Source organism: Cydia fagiglandana, chromosome 18 (assembly GCF_963556715.1).
Source record: "Cydia fagiglandana chromosome 18, ilCydFagi1.1, whole genome shotgun sequence".
Lineage (NCBI taxonomy): Eukaryota > Metazoa > Arthropoda > Insecta > Lepidoptera > Tortricidae > Cydia > Cydia fagiglandana.
Window position 1 is genome coordinate 11,465,094 of NC_085949.1, and position 21,776 is coordinate 11,486,869.

General features: G+C 36.8%; 2 protein-coding genes across 2 annotated transcripts in view; one reads left to right on the plus strand and one right to left on the minus strand.

Moving 5' to 3' along the window:
* Positions 1 to 21,776, minus strand: part of LOC134673178 (RNA helicase aquarius) — a 119,887-nt gene that overhangs the window by 40,834 nt on the left and 57,277 nt on the right. The window contains exons 7-11 of the mRNA XM_063531132.1: positions 5,933 to 6,046; positions 4,030 to 4,133; positions 2,613 to 2,724; positions 944 to 1,157; positions 323 to 371 (exon numbers count right to left, since the gene is read on the minus strand). Of these exons, the coding sequence (XP_063387202.1) occupies positions 323 to 371; positions 944 to 1,157; positions 2,613 to 2,724; positions 4,030 to 4,133; positions 5,933 to 6,046 (593 nt within the window). The remainder of the gene's footprint in view (positions 1 to 322; positions 372 to 943; positions 1,158 to 2,612; positions 2,725 to 4,029; positions 4,134 to 5,932; positions 6,047 to 21,776) is intronic.
* LOC134673107 (G-protein coupled receptor Mth2-like) lies at positions 6,798 to 15,473 on the plus strand. The gene is made up of 9 exons (XM_063531046.1): positions 6,798 to 7,000; positions 8,736 to 9,115; positions 9,733 to 9,909; positions 10,703 to 10,818; positions 10,947 to 11,025; positions 11,218 to 11,378; positions 12,007 to 12,145; positions 13,033 to 13,122; positions 13,481 to 15,473. Exons 2-9 carry the CDS (start codon positions 8,808 to 8,810, stop codon positions 13,686 to 13,688), a joined length of 1,278 nt encoding a protein of 425 aa, XP_063387116.1. The 5' UTR covers positions 6,798 to 7,000; positions 8,736 to 8,807; the 3' UTR covers positions 13,689 to 15,473.

A 21,776-nucleotide genomic window follows, 5' to 3' on the forward strand; every position in this document is an offset into this window, starting at 1 on the left:
ATTTGCATAGAATCTGCATCAAGATAATGCTGGCACTCGTTAGATTTATATTAATCCGATATATATGCAAATTGCTTACGATTTTCCAATCAATGTAGTAAATTAAAATACCTATGTTTAGAATTAACTATCGTAAAACAATAGGCTATCAATATGCCCGCAACTCGGTAACTGAAGGCTTAAAATAATTGATAAACCGTATGTTTACAATAATTTATAGTGTAAACTAAACGGCTTGTGAATAATGGTATAGTTTATTTACGTATAAACATACAACAGATCACAGAGAGGCAAGCCATAAATAGTTATAGCTAGTACTTACCACGGAGCCAATCTGTATACTGCATCCTCAATGTCTTGTCTTATTTCATCTGAAATAAAAGTTACATTAAATATCTACGTTCAATTCGCTATCGTCCTAGCTTCATATTCATATGTCAAATAAATGATAAAAATAGCGAAGAGCTCGCGTCATTATAACTTGCCGATTATATTCAGAAACGGATGGAGTTAGTATAAATTAAATGCTTGGCTTGGCCAAAGAGAATTTAGCATATAGGCGTATTATAAAAGTAAATTTACTGCCATCTTTCGACACACGATTAAAACTTTTAGATCATCATTCGAATTTGATTCTTATTCTTTCAGTGTTAAATTTGTTAAATAACAAAAGGTGTCGCCATCGTTCGAAAAGATGACGCGACGCGTCGTGACCGGGCTGTTACGCACTCAGCCACACAGGTAGCCACTTTCAGGATAACTAAACTTACATGTACCCAGTAGATGGTCAGATGTGGTACAAAATATTACCCAGACTCCGCTCCAGGCAACAATGCAGATGGCCGAAGATCGAGAGGCCTGGAGAGCAGTGGTAGAAAAAATAACCCATAGGAGTCACGTCCCTCAGACATGAGGTCACGACCACGAAGAAGAAGAAACTTACATGTGCTCTCCAATCGGAACAGATTGAAGTTCCTCAGCAGATAGTCGTGTAGTGTGAGGAACTGCAGGTTAAGCTTCGGCAGTGCGAGGCAGTTCTCGCCGCTGTATATCTCCGTGGGAACTACGTTCTCGTCCCAGATCACTTCCTCGGTGGGATACAATGGCATCGAGTTTAGTTCTTCCAGCTGGGATATACGGCGCTCATGCCGGGAGATCTAGAGAATGAGATAAGTAGTCGAGTTTTACTGGCTAAACCCCCTTATTCATAAAACTTCAAAAGGCCTTCATTAGTTAATTTTTTTTATCTCTTACTATCAAAAACATAACTTAAAATGACAGATTAAGATTAATTATTCATGGTTATTTGAGGCTTTTAGCACGTGTATGAATGACGCCAGTAGGGTTTATTGGAAAACCAGTTATAAGTAGTGGATAGTGTATAGTTGATTTTTTTTAAGCTGATCGTTTAGGACTATGAGGTCTCATATGAGTCTTAAAAAAAATCAACTATACCTAGTGTTTACTTTACTAAAGTCACCACCAAATCTGCTTAACAAGTCGTGTACAGATAAAAACGTCACAATTCAAGTTCACTGAACACTGAACAGGTAAATAAGACAGTGACATAAAAACATTAAAATGATAAATTATCGTAAACTGATCAATTTCAACCTTGAGTTACCTGTTTTAGTCAGTCTCAGATTATCTACCTATACGTATCGACGTATTTACGTATGTAAGCGTGTGCTTTTTCGGCTAACTATGTTTTTAGTTGCAACTTAATTTTATTAATAGAAAAAGTGAAAAAGAATCCAATTATTTATACGGCAGCAGGTGAGTACCTACTTAAAAAAATAGTACCTACATAAAAGAGTGCTGACTGTACATAGCAGAGATACATTAGAAAATAACATAGGCAAACCTATCCCTAGTTCAATATCTGATAAAATATATGGCGATATTTACAAATGCAAGCATGATATTAATCAGAATCCCGAGGATTAACGATTTAAAAAGAAAAAAATGTGTCCCGATAAAAAATGTCAGTTTGTAACGCAATTTCATATACATTTTGTATGCACCGTTACAAAACTGATACCCAATATTGGTATGAAATACTGGGGACATTTTTCTTTGTCTCATTCAATAGTACACGTGAATCTGAGTCTAAATAACCCAAAAGTTGATATGTTTCCGAAAAAAAGTAAATGGTACGAGTACCATTTTTTTCTGAAAACCTCCTAACCTTTGAAACTGATTCGTCATCGATGTTCATATTTAATAACACATTGCTACAAATTAAATCCATGCCAAACAGTCGAACATTTTATCACCTTGGAATCGTTGAGAAAACTAATGAGAATTATAGGTATTGCACGTCACACACACAATAACAACTCCCTTAATATTTTGACTAGATGTGTGATTTCACTCATTTCATTCACCACTTCAAATTTCGAGATGGTTCAGTTTACCTAACTTAGTTCGATGTAAAAAGGAAAATGAATATCACTGATTTAAACTTTCACGATTTTTAAACATTATTAAATTCTCCGAGACCGTGGGGACAAGGCCGTCCTCGAAACTTCGGAGATGAATATTTTAATATTAATACGTGATTAACTCCCGTTGTGCAATTTAATAATGAAAATTAATATACTCGTACATACCAGCAACTCCTTGAGGAACTCCTTGTCGACTCGATAATGAGGAGCTTCGTGCTCCTTCCCCTCCGGAGGCACCAGGTTCAGGTGCGTAGCTATAGCTCGTAGCGCTTTGTCGCTAAACAAAAGTTAAAACAATTTCAATTTCAACAGTTGTGACTTGTGACTGTTAATATCATTACAGTATTTTATGCAACCGTTGTTTAAGAGAGGTCAAAAAAGACGAGTAACAATTTGAGGCGAAGCCGAAAATTTTTGAAAAAGACGTCACGAGTATTTTTTGACTCAGTTAAACAACGTTGCATACAATACTTTTTCTACGACCAAGCACTTACATACTTTGAAATAAAATTGTAAATTTAACAAATATTTTTAAATCAAGAAGTAGCAAAAATGGAGGGTATGGGCGGGAAAAGAATGAATGAATAAAATTTAAAAAAAGTCTATGGTTCACTTATTTGTCAGAGATAACATTTAAAATAAGGTTGGCATAAATTCTTTTTTGGGGAATAAACTAAAGACTTGTCTTGACAACTATAAGCTAGGGTTTTAAAGGTGTGTGCACAACCCTTGAAATGATAAATAAAAGTACGGGAGTTGAAAAAAATATATCTCATTACTTTGAAAAAATCTCGATCTCACACTGTTACTCATATGTACCATACCACATTTTTCTTTTGATTGACAGGACAAGATACGAGTATTTTCAAATTAGTGCCGATATTTAGAGGTCTCTTTTTATAGTTTTTCGTAAATAACTCGTATACGGTGGCGGTACATACATAATCTACATAAAACTGTCTACAAAAATATTATGTATACTTTCTACTAGGACGCATATTTAAAAATATTTTAAAACGGGAAATTTACTTACTTATAATCAATTCTAAGGTCGTTCTGTTTTGTATTTTTCGTAACAATAATATATAAATAACTCGTAAGCGGTAGCCCATAACAAAAATAGTCTCTTACGAAAATAAGATTATTAAAATAAAATTTCCACAAAATTTATATCGTGCATATTTATGTTATAGGAAATTTTATGTCGCAAAAATACCACGTCAAACTGACACTAGAGGTACGAGTATAGGACACTCTAAGGTAGACTCGTGATACGATTTTAGCGTTGTGTCACAGAATAAATAATAGTACTACCGTTACCGTACAGAAAGGAAACTTCCTACAAAACCGAAGTTTGTCAGCAGTTCAGGGTCGAGTCACGCTATCCCTATCTAATATATGGCACTATCCCTTTCGGCTATTTAGGGTTGTCAAAATTCAAGTGATTATCTTATCTGTGGTCGTGCACGCACAAGGAAGTCAAGTGGTTCCAACCCTAATAATTGCTCGGAGTAATGCTGAGCCGAGCGGAGCCGAGTTTGGCCGAAGTCGGGAGTTTGCACCCCTGTTTGTGTTTGTTTACCTCAAGCTGCCGAAGTGCTTGTACAACGAGTCTCGAGTGTCGACGCTGGCAACATTGGCGAGTGCGAATAACCGCAAGTCGGGGAATTTTGCGAATGCTGCCTTCTGCAACAATAGTATTACATAAATTAATAAAAATAACAACTACACAACACACAACAACAGCAACACACAACACAACACACACCACACACTACACAACACACAACAACAGCAACACACACCACACACTACACAACACACAACGTAACATTTAACTGATAGCCTGTATTACAGCCATTACAGGAAAATTTTAATTTATGCATGTCATGTCATGGTATGGTGTTTGTTAGTCCGTATTTAGAGGGAAACTGCAAGTTCAATAAGCAACGGATTTGTTGCTTAGGGTAACGTACGATAATTCTCAATTAAGGAATTTAAAATTAAAATCGAGTATATATAGTTTTTTTGAGAGTATTGTCGTAGCTCTCACTGTTCCTTTAAAATTAAATTTTAATTAAAACCAAATTGCAATTCGAACCATAAAAGTGGCAGAAAAAACGGATTCAATCGAAAGAAAATCATTTGTCGGCCTGTTTCCGATTCTATTTTAAATTTAGTTAGGAGGCGTACTTACTAACTAGGTTGTTGACGTTGCGAGTTGTAACTAAAAAGGAAAACCTGGTTGCCTTAAACAGACATGGACATTTTTACTCCAAGGTTAATAGCGGAACCAGTAAACATCTTAGGAAGAGAAATAAAATTTGTTGTACTCAATGTTAAGTTTACAAGAGTATGAGATGAGGTATGTCCTAAGCAGAAATATCTTTGTCCAATGTGATTGCGTCTCACTCTCTCATTAATCAAAATGTGAGACGCAATACACATTGGACAAAGATATTCGACAGATGGAATACCACCTTCATGTACTTACTCGTATGTCATTTTAAAATGGTATTGTTGTTAGAAAGGAAACACCTAGGTGACTGAGTAACTTGACCTACATACTTTTACCATACCTTACCTGGTGGCGCCCAGACTTTTCTTGGAAAAATCAAGACGGTGCAAAGTGGAACGGCATTCCGTACTCTCAGTGCATCTCGTTCAAATATTAGTGTGAGCGAGATGCACTGCGTGAAATATCAAATATCAGTGTTTGAGTTTGAGTGCCGCTCCCGCTCTTTCATGTCTGTTTAGACTAGCGCTATTGAAAGGGATGTCATTATAACTTCAGCGAGCGTATAAATTAAGAAACAAAATGGTCTGCTCGCTCATTTTTTGTAAGCTATTGGAATTACACCCATGGCCTTGGCTTTGGCATTGCTGAATCTGCCACATGGCATAATTCTATTTGTTTTGATGATAACTCACTTTATAATCATAAGGCGATACTGAATGTAGACACTTTTGTCAAAAATTGTGACGTGACCGGCGATCTATCGCGTTTTGATAATCTAAAAGAAGAGTATTAAGACACAAAGTAGATATGCGGCTTGGCAAAACACGGCCGTGACACAAAATTGGCGAAGTCACGAGCTATTGGAACGAAATACACAGCGGTGCGGCCTGTTGTTCTGCACAATTTTACATTTTTGCATTCGTTACGTTTTGTGATAGCAAATATTTGTTCAGGTTGTTTTGTTGATAAGAGCATTTTTCGCATGCACCGATAGCTACCTACTGTAAATGGAACGCCTTACCTACTTTCCAGCAATTTTCTATGACATAAAACTGAGTAGCTTAACTTCAAACTCGGGTAAATCCATCTGTCAGATTATGCGATTTTGGTATTAAGAAAACGTAATAGGGTAGATATTTGCTGAGAGGATCCAATGGATTTACCCGAGTTTGAAGTTAAGCGACACGACTATACTGCCAAGATGACGGTAAAGAGTGTAAGCTCATGAAAGTGTTGTGTGTTTTACCTGTAGTGAGGTTATTCTTGAGTAGTGGAGCAGAGTCATGTCTCGATCCGTGAGGGGGTCCCCTGTTTCATCGCTGATTTCAAAACGAGTGTAAAACTTGAGCATTTGCAGCAACTGAAACAAAAAAGGAATTATTCAATACATATGTACATTATAATTATTTATTATAGTTTGGCATTGTATTATATCTATTTGTAAATTTTTAATGTGTACCTATATGTTATGTTTATGTGTAATTCTTGTATATTTATTGTTTTGTATATCTATGATAAATCACATGAAATGTATATTTTTGAAATTTGTAATTTTTTAAATACATAAGGATGATCTATTTTTTATATCTATCTACCTTCAATCATATTTTGCACAATGAAGGGGGCAACAATACCTGACACAAGTTGGAACTGTCTGTATGTGTATGTATTACTGTTCACATACACGCAGTTGACAAATGTACCATTGTACCTACCTACACACGACGGTTGGCCGAACCATTCAATAAATTTACCCGTGCCACATTTTTTAGTAACTGGGAAATTGTATGTTATTTCTAGTTAGAATTAACTGAAAACGAAGTTTCCGTACTAATTGAGTAGACCAAAAAATAACTGAACTTATGTTATAAAGAAATAAATAAAAGCTTTTAAGTTCCAAAATCCATATAGTAACAGGGCAGCAAATAGTTTGCAACTCCTCATTTTTGTGTAATCTGTGGCAAAACATTCCTACTGTTATGCAATGCAAACATGTATTTCAGTGTTACGAACTAAAACACCTATAAGTACCTAATACCTAGGTACTTACTGGAAATTTGCAATCTATAATCGTGATAACACACGAATCCTGTCGGTGCTGTTTCCCAGCTTAGTACAGTACAGTATTCGGCCACGGGCGAGTGTACCGCGCTCCGCTTCGTTAAGAATACGCGGCAAAGAAAAAATAAAATAGGCATAAAAATCTGTTGTATATTTTTATACGATTATGCAGATACAGACACACACACACAGATACAGTGTTTTGATACAGTGCTACTGAAGTGATTTTAAAGGGATATATTATACTTCGTAGGTATGTTATAAGGATTTCTTTTAAAATTTTACTAGTTGGCTTCCCCAAATACACGTTATGTGTATTTAATCCAATAAATTTTCATTTCTCATGCTCTGAAAAAGGGTCATAGTTGTTCTAAAAGGTGTGCAGAAAATGACACGTTTCTGCACTAAAGCATTTTAGGTTCCCATTACGATTTTATTATGTATAGATGGGCTAGATATAAATGGGTTTTCAATTTCTTAAGCATAATTTAAGCTAGGTACCACATCAAGTATCACACTAACCCTGCTACTGCTAAATTGCGACCCCTTAACTTAGACTGCGGAACCCTCCAGGACCGGTCTCAGCAGACAGTGTGTATTAGATCGTATTAATCGAGTATAAAACTAATTAAAAGGTTTCATTCTGCTACTCGATAATGAAAAATGGTGGTCTAAAATGATCTGGAGGTCCTTGCTGTGAACAACCGTCCAGATTCTGTCTGGGTCTGGACTCAGATTAACCGCAGTAAAACTTGGTTAAGTTTTATTTGTTGAAGAAAATTATGAATAAGGTGATTTTCTTGAGATGTTGAAATTGTGACCGGCCGGTTTATATGGCAGAGCCTTCGAGCAACACGGAAGGGAGGCGGCATTCCCACTATTTCCCCTCTGCCGAGGTACAAGATTAGCACGTCAATCTAATCTAGCGCGGGTAATAAAACTAGTTGCACTTGGATTTTTCACTAGACCGAGTCCAGACGCGCGCGTGAACACTGCTGCACAAAAATGCCTGTTTGCTCGGTTTTTTGTTATAAAAAGAGGTCGGGGACATCAAATTTACAAAATAAAAGTGTTACATTTCACATGTAATATTTTTTTTACATATCATACGTTTAATTACATTTAAATACAATTATTATATTTTAGTCTCAAGTAATTGTTGGATTTATCGATTTTGCTCGCTCAGTACAAATTGCGGATCGGTCGAGCGACAAATCCGACTTCTCATCTCTCAGAATACAATGACATACTTCAACGAAAATGTGTTAGTGTGCGTGTTGTGACACTAGTCACTCGTCCGTACACAAAAAGAGATCGAGGTTTGCAAGATTTGTCTTTGACGTGTGTCATTTTCTATGTATTTGTGTCGTCATTACAGAGGGCCTACCGCGAACCACGTTCGACGTGTTGCCTCCCTGTCACACTTACGTATGAATTTACAAGTGCCATAGAGAGGCAACACGTCGAACGTGGTTCACGGTAGGGCCTTTGATTGGATTTTGTATGTAAGTGTGTGAGAAGTGCGACTGTGTGCACCTCCCCCCGCGAAAAATGGCAGAATGATTTGTACGGTGAGATATCGCTTGGGCCCCTCCCTTCCGACGTGTCGGAAGCCGGTGTTGCTCGAAGGGCAGAGCCGGATATTTTGGGGTAAAATCTTTACTATTTAAATGTTGTTGTTACATACATATCTCAAAAGCTCTATCTGTAATTACAGCTTTACTCGTGAAAAAATTGTGAAAGTTTAAATCTTAATCTCGGTCTGAATTTTTTTATGACAGCCGCTTTAGGACACTTTTAGAAGTATAACTTGAAAAAAATGAAGACATGCAAATCAATTACTTATTTACTAACGAAACGAAATCTATAAGATATAAAAACCACAATTTAGTTGTTTACGAAATTGCACCACCACGCACTGGTGAATACCCTCGTTACATTTCCGTACCATGCACGGATTCATAACATGGTTTATTTCTTCATTACAGATTTCCCTGCCAATATCACAAGAAAGTTATAAGCGAAGCGCCTTAAATATTTCAAAAATAAAGATTTCAAAAATGTGGAATCATAACATTCGAAAAGTATGCTACATTCTCTTGACGGTCGCCAGTGCGACGTTGGGAATGAATAAGAGTTCCAGCTACTGTTGCTCCGGCGATGAAGAAATCTGGGTGGACGACGATGGCCTCAACCAATGCTTAGACACCAAGACTAATGCCACGACGAAGATCACTCTCGCGTGCTTCGACAACATGACTGCGATATTGACAAACAACTCGCACTTCCCGGTTAAACTGGGGGATGGAGGTAGACTGATAATTATGGAGGATGAGCTGGCTGAATTAACTTCTGTTGAAAAAGGCGAGTAAGTATAGGTAATAAGCATGCGATAGAATTTAAAAAAGAAATACAAAGTTTGTAGAAAGTGTCTGCCTATACTATGTATTACAACTGTAGTGACATATATAGGTACTAAAACTGACGTCACTAACTTAAAATGCCCATATTTTCTACGTAATGCCTAAAAATACGAAATTACGGTCATTGGACCAAAAACAACCAACATCGCGTCGTGGCCGTGGCAATGCATAATGTAAACAAAGTACCGGTTTTCCGTACTGACAAAAGGTAATGTTACCTTACTGATGACATAAGTTTTCTAAAAGTGGTTGATCTTCATCGATTCTTGCGTCAACAATTCAAACGCATCGAACGCAAGAGAAAAACATAAATTATATTAAGATATGCCGTAATTTTGTAGTTAGGTACAATGCTCAGACCTTCATCAGGGTTACTTTATTCCACCTTAATTGGAGTCCTTTTTACTAAACACAACAGTGGGACATAACAGTCTTAACCCTTTGCGTAATAAAGCCGCAGCGGTCCATGTCTATTGTCTATTTGAAATTAAATTAGTTGACAGAAAGTTATGTATGCCACCAGAAGGGTCACACTCCTAACTGTAATCGTTTACTCTTCCAGTTTCTGCCTAGGACAGCAGTCGGAGAACGGGACGTTGATACCGTCAGTGGTCCTGATCTGCTTAGACGCGGAAGAAGAAGAGGTCATCAGCCAAGACCTGCTGGGATACTTCATGGCAGTATCCAGTGTCTTCCTTGTACTGACTGCTCTAGTCTACTTGGCTCTTCCAGAACTTAGGTACGCAAGAAAACGAATTCACTACTGGTTTATTTTTAAAGATTTATGCATGAATTTAGTCTGTTACCAAGCCCTTTTAGAGAAGGATACATTTGCAAAATAGACGTTAAAAAAATAAAGAACACTATGGAACGAACTTAATCTATGACGAAGAAAGAAGACTAAAAATGCAATGAATGCATTGTTTTATGATCGGATAAAAATATTCGATGGGGGTCTCGATCCTTAACCTAGTTTGTATTTTGATAATAAAAAAGAAAGAAGAATAGTTTGACATGTAGAGAAGTTATATCTACTGGTATTATTATCTTTATTTATTTTTCTTCTTAAGTTATAGTAGTTATTATTTCCTTTATTCATCATTTTTATTATTATTATTGTTTTATTGACAATTTAAAAGATAACATTATGCGTACGTCTATAGTTTAAGATCTAAGTTTGATAGCCATTCCCTGGCATCCGCAGTTTATCGCGTGTAATTCTTTCATGCCTCCTCCTCACATAAATATAATATAATACACAGTCACAAAGTTCCATCACCGATATAGACCCAACAAAAGAACCACGTGGGCTCGATGAGACACGAACGTCTGGGTCACACTAAATAGAATCAGGTCCGATGTCAGCTGCTGCAACCACAATCTCCACAAATGGGGCTATAAGCCAACTATAAGCCCTCACCAAACTGCGACTGTGGCGCGCCAGACCAGACAACCACGCACATCGTGGAGGAATGCCCCAAGAGATATCTACTAGTGAGATTTAAATAACAGTATGATTCAATGTGTTTCAGAGACCTGCAGGGAAAAAGCATAGTCAGCTTATGCATCAGTCTCGCTATTGCCAATATACTTATGTGTATACTTAAGGTGATGGCCTACGAGAACATGACGTGGTGTGCAATCAGAGGTAAACAAATAAAATAATGCTTCAAAAAATACCCTCTTAAAATGGGAATTGACCAGAACACCATAATATGACACGTTTTTTTTTTCTATTTATATTTCAACTCATAATTATAATTTCTTATTTTTCAGGTTTTCTTGCATATTACTTTATAATATCAAGTTTTTTCTGGATGAACGCGATAGCTGTACAAATTTTACATAACATCAAGTAAGTTTTAAAATAATAAAATCTAAAAATCAATTGAGTACCTACTCGTACAAAGAATGTAAACTTCTGATCTGTGATCTTAAATATTTTGTTGGCCAAAAGCCAGACTCAAAGACAAATTTTAAAAAAGACACGATGTTCAATGTTTATCTTATCAGTTATCACTAATATCACATTTTTGTCTTGTTTAAGGCGTTCAACAATTTGCAGTTACGGCTGGAAGGAGTTCTTATGGTACGCCCTGTACGGGTGGGGGGTTCCCGCCCTCTTTACAATTATATTGCTCATCGTTAACTACACTCCGGGTCGCCACGAGAAACCGGGGATAGGCCACACTCATTGTTGGTTTCATGGTAAATATGTTTCGCTGCTATAGAAATCATTAAGCAGTTTCCGTGTTCGAGCTTTTGTGTGTATCTTGGTCTTGAGATCCTGGCTGGATTGTCTCACGTTCAGTAAGCTTTACTGAGCTTAAGCAACAAATATACCATACCAACTATTAAGTATTATTTGCAAGCATTTAAATTTTGCCGAAGTTGGTATATCTCTGTTTTCCAAGCAAGGTCTATACATCGCCGCAACCTCTGGTCATTACTCTTTGAACTCTAATAGGGCAAGACAATCACAACTTGCCGTAAAGTTTCAACTTTCATTTTAACTTTCGCGTTTCAGGGTTAGCCAATTAACTCGGAGTTGACCGTATAACCCGGAGTTATACAGTACAAATCCTGTATAATCGGTTAACAACGAGTACGTCGGCTAACCCTGGAATGTGCAAGTGGCCCTTATGGGTATACCTTAAGTTACTCAAAAATTTGTAAAATATACATATGTATATAGATGGTCAAGCAAATCCAGTCAGTAGAAAAAGGCGTGAAATTTAAATATTCTATGAGCAGATATCCCTTCACGCGTACATTTTTCTTTGCCGCCTTTTTCTACTGACTAGATCTGCTTGACCAACTTTATATCTTTTGGCAGATCTGCGACGCATATGGATTTACATGTACAGTGTTATGACAATTCTGATAGCGGCGAATGTGGCCATATTTGTGTACGCTTCAATTTTCTTGTGGAAGCACACGTTCTCCTCGACACACTTAAAGGCCTTGCGATACAAGTAAGTATTCAATTACCTACACATGTAATTTTGTAATTATTTTGGTATGCCTTGTTCTTCAGTCGTGCCACCATACAGCAACGCTGGACGCTGTGTACAGCGTTTAATCGTAGCATAAACAAGATGGATTCTGTTAGGTAACATTTTTTTTAGTAGTCTATGTTGTGTCCCACTGTTGGGCAAACCTCCCTCCCTCCCCTCCCCTTTCTTCCGCTACTCATCACGGTTTGGTGCAAGCTCCCGCCAGTCGCTGCGAAAAGCGTCGAGGTCATCCCGCTATCTCTTTTTTGGTCTGCCTCTCCCCCGGCTAGTCTGTGATGTCCATTCAGTAGCCAGTTTAGCCCACCGATTCGGGTGCATAAGGCAGACATCCCGCCCAATCCCACTTGAGCTTAGCGGCCTTAACACCCACATCTACGATACCAGTTCTGGAGCGCAGTTCCGTGTTCCTAACCCGATCGGTTCTGCGAACTCCTATTAGTATGCTGCGCTCCATTGCTCGCTGGCAAATCTTAAGTCGGGACTTCTGGGCTTCCATTAATGACTAAGTTTGGGCGCCGCGCCGTAGATTAAGATAGGCAGGATACACATGTCGACGATTTTGCGCTTGTGGAAGGTTGCCCTTCATTAGCGTATTCGTGGATCAGAAGCTAAGGATGCTATCTTGCCTAAATATATGTATTCATCGACTTATTGGATATCCTGCCAATCAATCCTGATGTTACGTTTCGCGCCGTTGGTCATTAACTGGGTTTTGGCCCTGTTCATTTCGAGTTCGATAATGATGTTAATATATATCGTCATCTCTCTAACGCCAACCATTAGTGCTTAAAACAACCGCGCAACCAGAATGAACAGCTTTAGGCTCATGTAAAAATTGATTTCAGGTTCACAATGATGTTACGGCTGTTTGTAATCATGGGTTTGCCGTGGATATTCGAAATGGTCACCTCATTGACACCAGTTCACATTATTGGGTATGTTCATATAAGTCTAATAAAACATGGTCTTCTCTTCCCAGAGTGACATAAGCCTACGTCACAATAACATGGCCGCTATATATAGCGCTATCGCATATTATCATATAGCGCTGTCGCATGATGACGTAGGCTTGTGTCAGTCACGTGACCACGAAAAGACGGGAAGAGTAGAGTACCAGGCGGAGTATATTATTATACCATGATATAAAAATAAATAAATAATCGAATATATTTAAATAATCTAATCTAAAATATTTCGAGATTAGCCTGACATTGACGCTTACGCCATCAGGTATTTTTAAAACGCCTAAAATATACAATCACGTGTAAGCTATAGAAAAACTTCTGTTTTCAGAGTGATTCTGGACATAATCAACTGTCTCCAAGGGCTGATAATCTTCGTGATACTGGTGGTGTTTAGAAGGCGGGTGATCAAGGCACTGCACAAGAGAAGAGCACTGTGCTGTCTGAATGATTGGGCTGAGAAATACTTGGCATTGGCGGACGATGAAGAAAATGATATGGTCACGCACACCATGGTCGTGCCCATGGAGGAAAAATGATATCCTGTCCATATTATACACATTTGATACGAATACATTTTAAAATACGGCATATAGGAACGAAGTGGAATGTGTGGAACTCGATTTGTGTCACGAAATACGCCGGTTTCTTATCTACCCAAACACATGCTATTTTAGGTTTACATATAGGGTTCTACTAGCTATATTATACAATGATGTACAGCAACCATTTGACTAGAAATTTGGCTCAATGCACGGCTTTTTAAGTGAAACCTAAAAGTACTACTTACATATTACATACATACATATACATAGTGTAGGAGATGTCACTGTGGCAGGAGATCACAAGAACACCTTTTGGTCCAAACAAGTGGCTACAATTAATTATTTTGCGACGTTTTTAGTTCCGGTATTCAGTATTTAGAGGATCTTGCAGCTTTGATATTTTTTTAATGTTTCTGGATAAGTATTGAATAATTTAGAATATGTAGGACCATAGGAATGGTCATCACTAGGTCAAAATATAAATATCTCTATGCAGTGACTTGAGTCAGTACATGTTACATGTTCGATTTTGTCAAAAAGCACGAATTTAAAAAATGCTTTACAATTTAAACATTACTTTATGTAAAATAGCACGGTTTATGTTTAATTAAGCGTAATATTGTGTATTTACTTCTTTTCCTGTTTGAAACTAAGCCAATCAAATTAAATAAAAAAAGCGTTTAGAGGAATTAATTCCCAGCAAACTGGAAATAGGTTTGATTTATGCAAACCTCCTGGGATTGCGCAAACTTGGATTACACGCAATTAAAGAGCCAAATGAAGGTATTAAAACGATTTCCAGCTTGCTGGGAATTAATTCTTCGAAAAAATCTAATTAAAATTTAGACTAATCAAGGTTCTCCGGGGTTTTTAGTCTAAGAGACATTTTAAACTTACATTGTAACCTCAAAATGATATCTAATTGATTAAATTGGTCTCAGTCGCCCCAATACATACAGGGTAATTTTTGGCCCGTTAGCCATATTGTGCGAGGTGATTAGGTAGGCCATATGAACAACTTTTTCTATGGGACCAACTCCGAAATCATATACCGATATCAATATCATATATATGTATTGTACCGATTGTTTGTGCTTACGAATAAATCAATTCTACTTTATTCTATTTATAAAAAAATTTTTGGCCGTTTCATACATTTTGGTCAAGTGGATGTCGACGTTTTCTATGGGAAGGCCAAACTTTTTTTTGGGATTTCGGGGTTGGTCCCATAGAAAAAGTTGTTCAGTATGACCTACGTAATCACATCGCACAATATCGCTAACGGTCCAAAAAAGACCCTGTATATGGTTCGAACAAAGTACGAGCGAAATGTCGTAATAAATGTTTGAATTGGCCTCTAAGGCAAGTATGTAATGTAATTTCTTCATACCGTAACAACATTGTTTTAACCGAAGATTATTAATAGTTTAGGTTAAGTTATGTTTGATCTAGTCTAATTCGTGCTTAAAGTAGTAATAAAATATGCATTTACAATTTTACATGACTAGATATCGCCTTTGTACTTCCATTACTGTAATTTATTTTTGTAAACCTGTGTTGTGTACAATAAAGTGATTACTACTACTACTACTACTACTACATAATAGAGAAAAATAATATATTTATATAACCTATTTGGTCCCTTTATATGTAAAAAAATGAAAAATATCATAAAACAAGTGTCATTAAAAACATGATTATGAAATAATATTAATCTATTATGTTTCTTGTTGAGTTTCTATTAAATTATTTTTCTATTAAAACGTTATTTTCCTTTAACCGAGTATAAATTTTCTAAATTAAGTTTTAAGACTCCGCTGTCCGTCTGTCTTTCCGTCCGTCTGTCTGTCACCAGGCTGTAACTCATGAACCGTGATAGCTAGATAGTTGAAATTTTTACAGATGATGTATTTCTGTTGCCGCTATAGTAACAAATACTAAAAACAAAATAAAATAAATATTTAAGTGGGGCTCCCATACAACAAACGTGATTTTTTTGCCGTTTTTTTTGCGTAATGGTACGGAACCCTTCTTGCGCGAGTCCGACTCGCACTTGGCCGGTTTATTTATTTATTATCTCACTTAAACGACCCACGAGCTTAAGTTGCCATCGTTGCGTCTTATTCGCGGCTATGACCTTCAAATTGAGGACAACGACCAGACACAAAAGGCTGCGTCTTTGCAAAAAAACTCCGCCACAGCGAGGTTTATGGTTTCCTTTTTGGGTTATATCGAAAGAAATATATCTTCCCAATCGGACCAGTGGATTAAGGTCACCAGCACCTGATCTTGTACCCAGAATTAAAAGACTGTTTATCGATAAAAAAAGTTACTTATGGATCAAAAAATTGTATCATTGTATTGTTGTGTTGTATTGTATATTAGCCTAAATGAAAAATCAGGTACTACCTAGTCAGTTTACTAATAAATTTCGCGCTAAAACCAGAACCAGACTTCTTCTTCGTTAGTTGTCGTCATGACTTGAAAGTTGAAACGCTATATTATGGGCCACAGGCCTGAAATAAAGAATTATTTAATTAATTTAATTTATATCCGTTTTACCATTTCTTTTGATAAAATTATTAAAAGAGGCCAGTGTCGCCATCTACCAGAAGAACAGTGTATTTTTACGGAAAACTCGATAGCTAGATTCATGTACACCGACCAACTCATCCGTGCAATCAGTGTCCCCGTCCGTTCACTGATTATATTGCTCTGGCAGCGTATGTTAGTGGCGCATCTATTAATCAGTAGATGGCGTTGGTTTTAAAATAAGTAACTAAGGTAGTCAACAAACTATTAGCTTAGCACCCCTGTATATAAATATGTATGCAGGGGTGCTTAGCTGCAAAGGAATTTTAATATAAGTGAAGAAAACTAATTTCAGCTTTTTAAAAAAAATCATCCCTCGAGGTGGTGAAAAAGGGGTCGAAAGTTTGCATGGAGATCAAACATTTTTTTTTGAGTGCGGGACTTGCGGTTTAATATTCTGGGATTTATCACAAAAGCAAAAAAAAAGCATGCGGCTCGCGTGCCGACCTTATAAGATATTGTTTTTAAAAACGAGCCGTTTCTGTACATTCGTAGATCATTTTTTCTTTTCAGTTCTGGTAAAAAGAAAAATAGTACCAAAGTACTGATGCGACTGTACATAATTGTTATGTTATGAGTCAAAACCCCTAATTCCTAAAGTTAAAGGAAACTTTAATTTACAAATTATTCATGTGAAATCGACGTAAAGTACGAGGGACACGTTCGAAATATTACACATGCAGAGATAACGCCCTAGTAATGGTGTTCTAAAGTTACCATTAATGGCTAATGTTTATTAAATAGATACCTATTCATACTATTCAATATGCGATACGTAGGGTTTATTTATTTTTTAAACATGTACCCACATGAAGTGTGTCTAGTAATCGCAGGTGTTTGACATAAGTGAGGCACTGAATCCAATACGAATTATTTTAGTGTAGAGGTACCTACATAAGCACTTCAAAAATAATTTCGTACATAATTTATATCCAGCGAATGATTTACAATTTACATAAGGATCTATTCTAATAAAAATATTACGTCAAGTGTAGAAATATGGGTGCATACAACTTACTCAAAAATATGTCCCATAGTTCTTAATTCGCTGACATAAGAGCTATGGGACATATCTTTGAGTATGATGAGTGCACCCATATTTTTACACTTGACTGTACCTATATATTCTAAATATGAGTTATGTAATAAAATAAAGGCTTAATGGGTTATTTTTGCCTTTGTGCTAATGATTGAGTAAGTACTAGTAAGTAGGTACTACTAAATTCCAAAATATGCACCTGGTAAATCTTTTTGGTAGGTACTTAAGTAATAAAAGATTACCTAATACCTCAGTAATCTGACCTATATCACGCGTAACAAAGAGTTCACATCTATCGAGGATCGATTTTTTAAAACCATATAATGAAATTGAACTGCAGATTATTATTTAACTGCACCATATTCGCTCATTGAAACCACTTGAAACCAAAATGAAATTGAATTGCAGCTATTTTTATAACTTACTAACTATTTAGCAGTTGAATGCACCAGACGTATAAAGGCGCTTTGACACTGGGTGATTAGTTTGTTATAAGTTTTTGTACGTATTTCATTATTCTGGCATTAATGTCATAAACATATAACTGGTAGAAAATGGCTTGTGGTGCCAATAAAAGTTACTTTAATTCATAAAATATACCATAAGGCGTGCTCACAAAATTCTGTTTTTGTTTTTGTAATTCCGAATACTATTGTAGTGCCTTTTCGAAATGGATTAAATAATAATATACATAGGCCAGTCATATTTAACACAAAAAATTGCTAAATTCGCAAGCTAACGGCTAGTTCTGATTTTTTAATATGTTGTTAGGATCACTACCAGCATTGTAAATCCAAGTTTGCAGCTTCGAAAGACCTGTGCTAACTTTGCACCACTCGAAAAACCGCGAAATTTACATACTTTTTTTGGTATTCTCAATATAGCTCCTAAACTATTCATTTTTTACCAAAAACTTCTATGAACAAACTTAAGTTAACTAAAATTGCTACAATTTAAGACCAGAATCAATTCTGTGAGTTCAATATTTATTGAGATACTGCTCTGCAAAAATGGGCAATTTTATCCAGTATAGCGAAATTTTAAGATTTGTTCAATTTTTGACCCCGAAATCAAGGAAAATACTCATTTTACGGCTAAAATAATAAAACGATGTTCTAGAAAATGTAATTAGGGGAGACCGAGTTCAGTTGTGACAGAGGAGAGTTGTGACATTGTCGATTTTTTTAAATCTATTAACTAGAAACTAGGTCGCAACAGTGTGCGTTTGTTAGCTCGTAACTTGAACTAACAAACGCTCGCTATTGCGACCTAGTTTCTAGTTAATAGATTCCAAAAAATTGACAATGTCACAACTTTCCTCTGTCACAACTCTCCTCGGTCTCCCCTACCTTTAATTTAAGCAAAGAACGACATCTCTAGACCATACCGTTTATCTTATCTTATTGTATTCGGGGGCCCTTGCGAATACACTTCGACCCATAGGGATTTTTTGTGCAATTACCCCTAGAGAAAATCCGTCAACTACTCAAGAGCTTTTCCCACCATATCCATGTGTCGGATGATGGAGCTCATGGGTAGCGTTTTGAAGTCCTTTGGTTCCAGATACCGTTTACACACAAATCTTAAAAGTCCAAAAAATGGGAAAACTGCTTTTTTCGCATATTTGCTCTGCTTAGTTAGCTCCACCCCCCACGGCTTTGTTCACAGAAGAGGGTTCGTTGTTCGACTCAGCTTTTACTCCGCTACCTCAAAGCATCTCAGTAGGAGCCGACATGTTTGTTGTGGTAGATGGGTGTTTCTTACTGCACAAGGTGATATGGCATCGTAACAACTCCGTGAGGAGTATCGTTGCAGGGTACGTCAAAAGTGGCAGTGGTGACTCTGGCCCCATACAATACTCTTCAACTTCATTTAATCGTGGAGATTTGGAAGTTCCTCCAGGATTCGACTTGTTTCTCCCCGCCTTCACTGGGTGTGACACTACCTCTGCCCTTTTCTGGCATGTGAGGAACAAACTGTGGAGCGCCGTTAAGAAGAACGTTGAGCTTATCACCATAGCTGAAGTATTCCTGCAACCCAATGCAGCCTACCCAGCCATCGCAGATGCCGGAGCAAAATGCCTAGTAGCTTAACATGGAGGGGACTACACAAAAAATACACTCCATGCTCCATAGCTTACGCTACAAAAAAAATATAAAAACAGCCGCCTTCGCTAAGGTTGACTTGGCCCGTTTACCTCCAACGGAAGATGGTGCAACATTTCATGCTTACCGAACTTACCACCAAATTCAGAAGTGGTTGGGGGTGGAAAACGATGCAACTCAATGGGGATGGGAAAAGACCAAACATCATCATTCTCATTCCAATAAAAATGACGAGTGAAGTAGTTGCACCTCCCTTCCTTTTGAAATTTTGCGGGTACAAGAAAGGCTGTAGCGGAGGCGGCTGTACCTGCATAAAAGCAGCAGGCCTTAAATGCTCAGAGTTATGCAAATTTTGCTCCGGTGTCTCTTGTCACAACGTCGCCAAGCTTCAAATCGCAGAAGAAATTGAAGACGATGTCGATATGCCTATTTTTTAGACTGAATTATCTCAAAATCAACAGCTACAACTAAATGTTATTTTTGATACCTTTTAAATATGTTTAATAAATATTTATAATTCAGACTACCCTCAAACCATTGTGAGAACCAGGGGTCGGACAAAAAGTGCGGATGACGTCAAACCACTTATAGGATGATTTCAAATAGTATTTTTGATTTTCATAAACAATTATCACTTATCATTTATCAACCTCTTTATTAAACGATATCGCCACTTGAAATGAGTAAGTACGTTTTTGACTGACACATTGTCAATCAGATGAACAATAAATTGACTTTGTTATTGTTTAGCTATTGTATCTTCACGATTATATTTAGCTAAAATTTATATTTACTAATGTATAAGAAAACGCTCTAAAATGTCATCTTTACTCGAATATTGTGGCAATTTTCCGTTTTTGGAGGTACGTGACACGGAATTTTAAATACAAACTCAAACATCATCCTGTGTGCAAGATTACGTCATTTTTACGTCATCCGCACTTTTTGTCCGACCCCTGGTGAGAACTAAACAGAGCAAATTTGCGAAAAATGCAGTTTTCCCACTTTTTGGATTTTTAAGCTTAGTGAGTAAACGGTACCTACAGTCAAGCGATATCATTGTTTGCTGAATATTAAAGGTAATTATATTTGCTACATTATCGTTTTATTAAATTACCCGTAAAATAAGTATTTTTTTCTGATTTCGGGGTCGAAAATTGCCCGAATGTTAAAATTTCACTATACTGGATAAAATTGCCCATTTTTGCAGAGCGGTATCTCGGTAAGTATTGAATTTACAAAGCTGATTTTAGTCTCAAATTGTAGCAATTTTAGTTAACTTTAGTTCGTTTATAGACCTTTTTGATAAAAAATGCATAGTTTAGGATTTATATAGAGAATACCAAAAAAAGTACGAAAATTTCGCGGTTTTTTGAGTGGTGCAAAATTAGCACAGGTCTTTCGAAGCTGCAAACTTGGATTTACAATGCTGGTAGTGATCCTAACAACATATTAAAAAATCAGAACTAGCCGTTAGCTTGCGAATTTAATGTTCGATATGACTGGCCTAACATATCATTATTATCATTATGCAAAACCATCTAGTATAATTATCAACATTTCATAAGTGCGAAAAAACAGACTACAAATGAAAAAACGTGACCAATTTTGAGCTTCATAGTGACCGCTAGTGGCCGGCTCGAATGTATTAAACAGGATTACTAATATGTTGCATAAAATTTATTGTCATATTTTACTTTCGCATAGCAACCCTTGGCAGAATCATCATTTCGCAGAATTACTTTTTGCATAAGTTTCATGGCATACTGTTGTTTCGCACAATTTTGTAAAGCAGAATAATGCAATGGCATAATCTCAATTTGAAGAATAATACTATAATCGAATAATTGTTTTGCCGAAAATTGCGTCGCATAATATGTACTTGGCATACTGTCTTTTCGCACAATTTCCTTAGGCAGAATAATTCATTGGCATACTGTTGATGAGAATAATATTTTGATGGATAGTTAGTTTCTCGCCGAAATATAACTATTTTCATGGGATATAATGTTTAATCGATATAAAAGCTATTCGATATAACGTTTACTGGATATAATGAATATTTGTTATAAGTATTTATGGTATAATGTATTCAAATGTATAATAATAAGTTGAGGTTATAATAAAAAAAGTCGGTTCTGGCGCTTCGCCGGCCGCTACCGCGGCACGCTCGCTTCGCTCGCTCGGCTCGCGCGCTGTAGGGTCGCAGTTCTACCTAACACTCCTCCTCGCTTCGCTCGTCGTCGTACCTAACTGAGACCTGCCTTAAGTTCGAATACGTAGGTTGTTATAATAGTAGTAAATATTACAAATTATACCAGTACTACATTATGCCAACTGAGCGTT